This window comes from Hydra viridissima, unplaced genomic scaffold, assembly GCF_058129835.1.
Source record: "Hydra viridissima isolate aposymbiotic clone 2 unplaced genomic scaffold, HvirCarnegie_v1 scaffold_10, whole genome shotgun sequence".
In the NCBI taxonomy this organism is placed as follows: Eukaryota; Metazoa; Cnidaria; class Hydrozoa; order Anthoathecata; family Hydridae; genus Hydra; species Hydra viridissima.
In genome coordinates this window covers 1,077,646-1,088,403 of record NW_028324309.1, presented here as the reverse complement: position 1 = coordinate 1,088,403, position 10,758 = coordinate 1,077,646, and the positions used below count along the sequence as shown (strand labels likewise).

The following is a 10,758-nucleotide window of genomic DNA, read 5'->3' as shown; positions in this document are numbered from 1 at the left end:
CACTATAAATTAACAGACCGACCATAACCCGTATTACGGGTTGCTTTTTTGCTAGTATAATTAATTATTATTAACATAGTTAAAAATTTGATGAAAATTAAGTACGGATAAAACTTTATCCGAAAGCAAATCGCAGTTTTACAATTTTATTCAAAATACTTTGTCATACAGAGTTTTTAGATTATTGAAACAATGACCAAAAATATGTCATTAAAGATTGAACTTCATTTGCTAAACCAAGTTGAAAAACAGATGGAATAGAATGTTTTTCTTGTACTGCTATTACAAGCATAGTTTGCTGTACAACCATAGCAAAATATTGATGCAAATTCCAAAGCAAACTTTCCAGTGAGGATACAGATACGCCAGTCATATAAAAATGCAAACTACTGGTAGCTAGAATCCTAAAGTTGTCAAAAGCAGTATTAATAGCAACCTCTGCTGTGGTGTTATCATTAACACACTCTGCCTGGTTTTTTATTGTTTTACACATAAAATGATCAGACTCATTTTGTTGAAACTTGAGCCTCATAGAAAACTAAACGATGCTTCTTACGCATAAGGAGATACAAATATTTGACAAATAAATATTTTATCTGTTGTGTCCGAAATGCATTATTTTGTCCAATGTTAATCTCACTAATTAATAAAACATTCCACCCATGAAAAACTATCCAACTTTCAGTCCAGCATTAGTAGATTTGTCTACAAACTTCAAGCGCTGATTCGCGCCTCCACTCACTTAGTAAGAAAAAAAAAAAAAAAAAGCGAACTTTATTACCCCTTTTATTTTTATGAACTTTTATGACTTTTTATCACAATGCGTTCCATATTACTTAATCTTAGCCTTAAATGCAAGTTTTTATCATTCCGTACCTTTTATTATTTTAGGACAAATTTTTGTCATTTCCTAAAAAGGGTGCGTTGCAACACTTGGAACATACCTATGATTGTTTAAATAAGACTTTTGGCAATAAGCTCCTTGTGCGTGACTTGCTTGTATAAGGGTTTAACAAGTAGTTCTTTACAACAAAGAAAAAACCTCATCCTTTTATTTAACGTATTTAAAGAAACGGCCACCGATTTTGACAAACAAAAAAACTCTGGAAAATTCATAAATGAAACTGTGCCTTCTTCGTGGTCTGATATTCATCTGACATACTTTCTTTAATTTTTAGTTTTTTTATATCGGTGAAAAGTTTTTTTTATATCTAGGAAAATTCATATTTCAAAGCATATTTAGTGAAGATATGGTATTATGAAGGTATGTGTATTATGTGGTAAAGCTAGCATATGCGAGCGTGGTAAAATAAAAAGGAAATGCTGTGGCAAGCCAGCGAGCCCGCTTTTCTACTACAGGTGGAAAACTTTAAAACCCCCCATAATCTCCAAATGATGCAGTATTTTCAATAGCTCTATCTTAACAACCACTATTTAACGTTATAAATTTACACGATTAAACGTTATAAATTTACACCATCTACTATTATCGTGTCCAAGTGAACCTTTTGAAACATAAGTTATAAAATTAAGTTGCAAAATTTTATATTTAGTTGAAAACAAAATAGTTAGATATGTAGTATTTGATTGTGTTGCATTTAAACCATAAAGAGTTTTATCAAAAAGTGCTGAAAACTTTCTCATTGCCGAATCATGTTAGCTTTGTACTCAATCCTCGATTAATTTGATATTGACATTCAGCCAAATTTGTTTACATTAAAATTCTCACTTGCGTCATTAAAATTTTAATAGCATTACATTATCTGTCAGTTGTTTGATCTATCTTACATTAATGCCCTCGTATCTAAATTGTTAAAGGAACCGACAACCAATTGAAATCAAAACTTACCGTCGGATAAAACAGTTATTCTATACCCTCCCATATCCAACACACCAGATTTTTTGACGAAGCCGTTATCAACAGTTTCAAGAAGCAGCATCTTGTGCGCTAGTAGAATCATATAAGCTCATTATTTTATTTTTGTTCTAATTCAACTCTGCTCTCATGTAATCATCATCATCATTTTTTTTTTTTTCTATGTTTTTTTTTTTCTATGTTTATATTTTTCTATGTTTATATTATATTTCTATGTAATAATGCACATCTTTCTTTTAAATATGTTGTGGATGGGCATCAAACGAATTCCTTAACAACCACATTTTTTGTTAACAGAAAGTTTTATTTTTTACAGACTCTGTAAATCATTTTCAAATAAAATAATTTACACTTCCTTTTTCAAAAGAATATATCATCTTCATGCAGAAAGGGTGTTAAAAATCTAAAACTTAATACTTCAGACGAGGTATGCGCAATTTTCTACAATTGTTACAAAATCTGGAATATTAATTCGAGTTTTAATTTTTTAACGTAATAACCCTACCAGTAATGTTGAAAAGTCATGCAACAGTTTCACGAATCGTTAAATTGTGCTTGAAAGACAGACAGAAGAGAAAAAAAAGAAAGACAGAAACTCAAAAGTGAAAAAGTTTTAACCTTAAAAAAAAAAACTCATAAAAATAACTTTTGTGTTCTTTTCAAAGATTTCAACTTCGTGTTTTGAATGTCAATTTACAAAAATTGATAAAAGTCATTCGTAGGGTTTATTTTTGTTGGTTTCTTTTGGCTGGCCTATATTTGCAGATTTATTATTGCAGATAAATCATTTCAGAAAACAAACGAAAAAAAAAAAAAAAAAGAAAAAAAAAAAATTAAACAAAAAACTTGAAATTGGAAAATTTGTAAATCATGTGGCTCGAGTAATTTTACTTTATGTAATTCATGTACTTCATATAATTAATGTAGTTCGTATAATTCATGTAATTAATTCATTTAATTAACATAATTTATGTAATTTACGTTATTCTTGATATTTTCGTAATTTATGTAACTCTCATAACTCCCTTCATTCTCGTATGTCACGTGACTCGAGTCATGTGACTCGTGCATCATGTGGCTCGAGTAATTTTACTCGTAATTCATGTAATTTGTTTATTATTTTAAAAAAAAACAAGAGTTTTATAAAGCATACACTCATTACCAATATTAAAGTGAACAAAGCCATTTTACATATTTAAAAAAGTATAAAAATATATAAACTAATTTGATTTTTAAAGTTCAAACATTCTGTTAAAAATTGGATCTGGGTCAAAAGTAAACAAAAAAGCATTTTCAAAACTGTGAGGAGTTGGTCATTTCCACAACTGTAAGGAGTTGATCGTCAAACTAACTATGGCTTCTTTTTTTCTATAGCTTCTTTTGGTCTTAATGAGTTAGGGATTAGAAAGAATTCCTAAAAAACCATTCTTTTGGTGCTAACAGAATCCAGAATCCAAGTCAGAGAGACAAGACAGATCGACACTAGACCATTTTGGTCATGCCTTGTTAAGGTTTAAGTCAATCAAGAACAACTTTGTATTACCGTAACTTAGTTAAGAAATAACATGGCTCTTCATGTTTTTAATTTTTAACAAGACTGGTATTGTTATTAAAATTTAGCAAGAGCAGTATTTTAAAAGTTGTTCATCTTCGAAGATGATGAAAAATACCAACATTCTTAACTTAAGATTTTCACCTCATGATTTTCACCACATGATTTTCACCACATGATTTTCACCACATGATTTTTATATGATTTATGATTTCCTCCTTTTAAATGATAACGTGCTTATCAGCACAAAAAATCTTAGTGTAAACTTTATGCTTTACCATTTCAGTATAAATAGATTAACTAAAAAAATAAAAAACAGCTAATCAATCAGTTGTTTAAATGTAAATAGTAAAGTCTTGTGACAAATTTCTTTAGAATTATAAGACATATATCTGTTGTCTTGAAAATTCTTTTAAATTATTGTTTGTTAATTACTTTTAAATTAAAAGACCACAAAAAAAAGGGTTTGATGCATCTTTAAACGTTTTGTGACCAAATCAAGCTTTTCGTGATATTGGTTTTAGTATTGACTTACTTCAATACTCTTAATACTGCTTGTAAGTAACAAACCATTCCCGTCTCCCCCCCTCTCCCCCCTCCCCCCCAAAAAAAAAAAAGAAAAAGAAAAGAAAAAGACTTCTGCTTAACCAAAACCATAATCTAAACGCTATATTACTATCAACTTGATAACTATTCTAATTGACAAATCTTCAGAGATCATTCGAGATTCATCATTCGAGATTTGCAATCACATTAGGCCGGGTGACTATAAACGAGGAATTGCTTTTACTCAGTAATTGGTCAGCTTTACGTGAATAAAAACTTAAAAAACTTTTCTTAAGTTTTTATTCACGTAAAATTGAGCATTTACTGAGTTAATTGCTTACCTATACGCGAATAAAAATATGAAGAAAACTGGTGAAGTTTTTATTCACGTAAAGCTGACCAATTACTGAGTAAAAGCAGTTGCTCATTTTTATTCACCCGGCCTATTGTTTTACTTCTATTTGTTGTTGCTACGAGTTACAAATAATAAATACAAAAACAAATATTTGCCTAAAATTATTCACGGTTGAAACAACATTTTAAGCATAAAAAAACAAAAAACGGAATATTCTTGGATGCCATATAAAAAGCTACTTTGTGAAACGTATTTAAAATAATGTAGTACATAAGCGCATGTTAGCCGCAACAAAGTAATGTAGTACATAAGCAGATGTTAACCGCAACAAATAATCGAATAGATTGTTTTTGCTGAACCAAAAACAAGGTTATTGCTATTACATTTTATAAATGTATAATGTTATGTAGTAAAATAAATAAAAATGGTAGCTCAGTTAGAAAAGAACCATGCAATCGTTGCTTTGATATTGGGAGGTATTGAAGCTGGAATTGGATTGATTGTCTCAATAGCTGCTTTTGTGCTATCAGGAAAAGCCAGTTTATCTTTATCATTGACGCCCTACTGGGCTGGATTAATTGTAAGTAAAAATATAATAAAGTAATTTTGTCAACTTTGAGTATCTTCTAGTTTATTGATCTTTATCATCTCCTAGTTTATTGTTCCTGGAATAATTGGGGTAATAACTGGCATAACAAAGAACGGCTGTTCAGTGAGTATTATTATTATTATTATTAATTATTATTATCACTTTCATTATTATTATCATTAGAGTTATTTCTATTATTATTATTACTATTATTATATTATCATTACTACTATTATTATTATTATCATTTACATTATTATTACTATTTATCTTATTATACTTTGGTTGTACTTTTTTTTACATAAGTATATCTTAGAAGTGATTTTTCTGAAGGATAATAGATTATTTGCATTTAAATGTACAAAAGCTAATGCATTCAGCAAACATATATATATTCATCTGATTTTTTAGTTTACAAGTTCTTTTGCCATTTTCTCAGAATTACTTCCAATAGGCCACCCTCTGGGGCCTGCCTGGCTCTCAAGATAAAAAAATGACGAAGACATAATTCTTCTAATTGATAAAAATTCCGAGAGTAAATATATTATTGTTGGAACTGATGCAAATTAGCAGAGAAAGAAGAAAAAAAAGGCATCGTTTTGTATAAAAATAGAAGAGAGAAGAAAAACTGCAGTGAGTAAAATTCAAACTATTCAGCTAATGATTGCCAATCTTATGAGGAAGACATTGTAGTTTTTAATGGTTCACCATCATCAACTAAGTTAAGCTGAAAATCTCAGCTCATCTACTATCATTTCCCAGGATTTGGAGCCTACAGTATGCCCTACGAGTTTAAGTAATTAAAATGGTAGATATATTGCAGCTGCAGCTGTAGCCGGATTATACTGTGCTCAACCATATAATGTTTCAAAACTCTCAGTATCATTTAGGATCATTAGAGGGGCAAGACAAAAGCATCGATGTAAACTTTCTTCAAAAGAAAAGCTCTCAGCTGGTTATCTATTAGTTGTTTACTTTGATGGTGAGCTGCTGCCATCTCATATAAAACTAACTTGTGCATATATACTAACTTATGTATTGCACTAACTTGATGTAACACTAAAGAAGGAGTTGCTGTTCTCATTTCTAATTCAAAAATGGAAAAGCAGTTTAGAGTTCCAAAGGTTGTTAGTGTAACAGGAGTGAATATTTCTCATTCTGTATGTAAAACCACAGGGTAGAAACTTTAAAATAAACTTATTATATCATTTGAAACAGCAGCTGCGAATTCCAGACGTCTGTATGGTGCTTGTATTTTTTTGCAACATTAGTTAAGAAAGATATCATTTATGGTTCACATTTTTTAGAAGTTTTCGTGAAAATTTATTGAAAAACTTACTTGGTTCAACATCAATCCCCAACTTGTTGATTTTTTTGAAGATTTCAAAGTCATTTGGAAAATGCAAACCATTAATGCTAAAATCAAGCAAACCAGTTTGCATTAGAAGCTTCAAAAGAAGAGTCAAATGCTGTACCACAATACCTAACACCATGCTCTAAAGTTCTAAAGTTCTAGAATTCTCCTAATAACAACCACTATAAGTTTTATATATATTGAATGTCAAAGGTGCTTTAGGTGCTGAAAATTTACATATTTTAAAACCAGTTTAAAAAAACAAACACAAAAAAAGCAACCTCATCTTGAATTCAGTCTCTTCGACTTGCCAATATATGTTAAATACTGGATAACATATCCAAATACTTCCAATGCTTTTTTCAATAGTTTCAGTATCACTGTAAAATTACCATTGAACTCCAAAAAGTTGCTTTCAAAATATTTGCATAAATCTTGAATATGATACTGTACATTAACATACTTCAAAATGATCTACTTCATATGAAACTTTAAGCTCTCTGATGCATTCCTCAAACTTCACAAATCGTTTTCAAATTTTGTGTTATTTATACCTAAAATGGAATAAAGAAAATCAGATGTGCACATCAATCTAAATAATTTGATTTGTATAATAATTTCTTAGATGATTTTTTCAACAATTTTTACATTTCTTACATTACATTTTTAATACATATATATTTTTTTACAATTTCTCTAGATGATAGCCTTCATGGTTTTAAATATAATTGCTGTTCTCATTGAATCTATTGCGGCAATTCTTTTGGCTTTGGTTATTGCTTTTTGGAGGATTGCGGCGTCTATTTTAGAGAGCTGTAGATACATCGAAAGTTCAAAACAGTGCGTTTGTAATGGAGAAGCTATTGCCGGTAATCTAAAACGAAAAAATGAAATTTGCGAACAGTAAATAAGTACCAAAATATGAGTTCGTTTCCTTGTAAAAGAAGTTCAGTTACACGTAAATCTAACACCAAAAAATGAAACTTTTGAACACTAAAGTTCAAAGATATAAATTAATAATTTTGCCTGATAACATTTTTTTTAGGAGTTTCTGATTGTGAAGTTGTTTCAACAATTGCATCAGTCCTTACCATGCTCCTTGCATTCATAGTTATTGCCGTCGGAGTTGCATTTGCTGGAAGTATATTGGGTTGCGCTGCGGTTTGCTGTAGAAGAGTAAGTTTAAACTATGGTAAACTTAATATTCGATTACTATTCAAATCTTTAAGCTTCACACTGTAAATTTATTTTGCGTTTTTTTTCTTTTCTTTTTTTAGCAAAGCAGCACCGGAGCTGTGATCATGCCGAAAAATGGGCCGATGCAAGGAAATTTTCAACCCCCGGCATATGAACAAAAATAGCAATGAGAAAGAAAGGAAAACTTTCTCAAACCAATAATTCAAAACAATTGCATATGTGTGTGCGTGTGCGTGTGCGTGTGTGTGTGTGTGTGTGTAGAAATATTATATTGATTTATAGAAAATAATTGTTTGCTAAAATATTTACTCAATTTTTAACAAAAATATGTTCAGGATTATCGGTGGGTTTAGGAGACTGTTATCAGCTTCCATCACAATAACAAAATCAGATTCCCATGAGGAACCATAGGTTTCAAGCAATAATGTTCAAACCAGGGCTGTGGAGTCGGTAAGCTGCTGTTCCGACTCCGACTCCGACTTCGACTCCCGACTCCGACTCCGACTCCTTCATAAGTAACCAATTTCTAACAACAAATAGTTGTTTGTTTTACTACAGTTATTTGTTCGTAACAACAAATAACTGTAGTAAAATGTTAACATCGGCTATTTCACCACTATGATACAAATAATCCAACCACTTAGTGCTTTAAACAATATTTATAAGAAAACAATTTCTGAATAAACAACTTTTCTGAACTCTGGTTATGCAATAAACTCTTATGCAGTCGCTAATAACATTATGAATTTGTCAAAATCATGTTTGAAATATTGTCAGTTGGACAATATTTCAAACATGAAAGAGCTTGTTCTTCTTTAAGTTCATATTCTTTAAGAATCTTTTCTACTGAGACCTGGAGAAATTCGCTGGTGTGATTATTTTTGGCGTCTTTTACTGCCAATGTCTTGGAACTGCTTCATTTTTTTCAAAAAAGAATTAAACATTGATTGCAAAATAGTTCACTCTGTTAAGAAACACAAGGCGTCCCTTGAGACATTCATTAAGTTCTTCTTTTTATTTAACAGCTTCTTCAATCACTAATTTTCTAATATTCTCTCTCTTCAGAGAAACAAAGCTAATTGAATACTTACAGTCTTTCTGTTTGTGGAGCAACTCTTTGGTGCTTGGTGGTGGCACGCCTAGCTTTCTACTAAGAATATGTAGCACAGTGCCAGACATTTTAAGTCGGGAGTTAGGGGATCACGAAGTTATATAGTTTAACGGAAGCTAGAGGAGAGCGCAAGGGAGGTGATATATGATTCTCAGTGATAAGCAGCAAAATACCCTATTGCTTATCACTGTTTTAAAGGCCTAAAAATAACATGTCAAACTCCTTGTCCTCCAGTTGTTGCAAACTACAATTCCCATTATGTCTGGATATCCTACAGCTTTCAGAGGATTCTGGGACTTGTAGTTTTGTAACAACTATAAAATCCCTATGAAAATTATGAAACTTTGAAAGATTTTTTTTAAACCGGAGTCGGAGTCGGTACAATTTTTCCGACTCCGACTCCGACTCCGACTCCAGCCAAAATGAGCTCCGACTCCGACTCCGACTCCACGACTCCGACTCCGACTCCACAGCCCTGGTTCAAACATTGGATTGATCTGGACATGGTATCACTGTTCTCACTGATCTTTATGAGATATTCCCAGCACCATGGTAATAGGGAAACGTTTTTTTATGCACTATTGTCTAGCTCTAAAACACTGATAAACATAATGAGCATTCGCTTTCTATGCTGGCACATGGGTATTATAAATCGTATCGAAAATTAAAAACTCAAGCTAAGGTTGTACTTTAGGATAACAAATGATTTCCAATAGCAACTTGAGTTCGCATTGTTTTGCATAGATTGAGCACTATTATCTCCGTTAAACACTGCAAAGTGTTTCCGCAGGTTTCTCCTTTTAAAAATAAATTATGATTAACAATTGTGATATGAACAGAGCTTATAAAGATCCAAACATTATGTAAATTTGAACCCCTTCCTTTACGGTTACAATGACACCATTCTTACTGATCTTTGACAAAAGGAAGCAAGGAAAAATGTTGCAAAATTAAGATAAATTACTTTTTTGTTTAAGCTATTAAACAAAAACTATTTTTACTTGTTTAATATTTGTTTTTTAAGTTTTTAATATCTTTATTATCTACATTTTTATTATCTTTTATTATCTAGAGTAGCTTAATTCACTTTAAAATGTTATTGCTTTTTAATTAATGCTTCAGTTAAAAATAGTAGATGTTATTAGGACTAACTATTAGGAATTTACTGCTTAATTATAATTATTTAAGACTCGTTCCATAAACAAGTTTGACATAAATATTATGTGCACTGTTTTATCGTCGTAGAACAGACGTCAAATATGCTGGGAAAGGCTTTTGGAAAAAATTTATTTAAAACGCAAGTATCTAAGAGTGATATGAAGTTGTTCATTATATTTGTCACAAATCAGCAAATTACGCAATATTGTGACCCCGAAATAATATGATCAGTTTTGAAAGACAAAGGAATTTCTTCTTTATGTAGTAAAGTAAAAGATTTGAAGTTTCGGCGAGGCAGAGCTGACGAACTCAATGTATGTACAATAAACTGGTTTGTTTTTTCTGTCATGGTCATAACCACTAGAATAAATGTATTTTAAACCAGAAATTGTTGCAAAATAACAACAAAGCATTTTATTGATTCAAATTTTCATAAAGCGTTCAGTCAAATTTTGTTTTTTAAAACCTAAGAAGTCATTCACTGAAGACGAAAACAGCCAGAACTTTTAACACGTTAAAAAACCAGCGCATGGAAGCATGCATTAAAATTTGCTTGCATATTTTGTATTTCTTAACAAATATCTATTTCGTATAAAATGCATAAGCTTATATTCTGAAGCTATGAAATATATGCTTATATTCTGAAGCTATGAAATATATTGCTCTTTTACATTGTCCAAGAAGAAGTAAAATGCACAAAGTTTATGCTCTGTGCAATGCAGTTGAGTCACATACCTCAAATTCATCACAATAGTCGTGAATTCTCAATGTATAATTGTCTTTAAATATGGTATGATGTTTACATTAAAACCATCTGTAAATAAACACGACATTTCTCTATTAGACTAAACCCTTTAAAGTTTTCATTATATTTAATTCCAAATAAGCTCATTTTCATATAGCTTTTTTAGTAATGGTAAAGCTTGTACATTTTAAAAAGATTCAAAATTTTAAACCATATTTACAAAGCTTTTCATACTGGTGGTGCAATTTTATTTCCACTGGCAAAATTATTTTAAA

General features: G+C 30.7%; 1 protein-coding gene across 1 annotated transcript; it reads left to right on the top strand.

The window, feature by feature from the left end:
• The first annotated feature begins 4,589 nt into the window (after positions 1-4,589).
• LOC149882529 (uncharacterized) lies at positions 4,590-7,771 on the top strand. Its single transcript, XM_090065454.1, has 5 exons — positions 4,590-4,909; positions 4,985-5,041; positions 6,973-7,141; positions 7,318-7,448; positions 7,550-7,771. The coding sequence occupies exons 1-5, from the start codon at positions 4,754-4,756 to the stop codon at positions 7,631-7,633; spliced, it is 597 nt and encodes a 198-aa protein (XP_089921580.1). The 5' UTR covers positions 4,590-4,753; the 3' UTR covers positions 7,634-7,771.
• Positions 7,772-10,758: the final 2,987 nt, after the last annotated feature.

Excerpts from the sequence above, each read along its gene's own strand:
- LOC149882529 (XM_090065454.1), top strand. The coding sequence starts at position 4,754 with ATGGTAGCTCAGTTAGAAAAGAACCATGCAATCGTTGCTTTGATATTG. Across the intron at positions 4,910-4,984 it reads CCTACTGGGCTGGATTAATT|TTTATTGTTCCTGGAATAAT; the intron begins GTAAGTAAAAAT and ends ATCATCTCCTAG. Across the intron at positions 7,449-7,549 it reads CTGCGGTTTGCTGTAGAAGA|CAAAGCAGCACCGGAGCTGT; the intron begins GTAAGTTTAAAC and ends TTCTTTTTTTAG.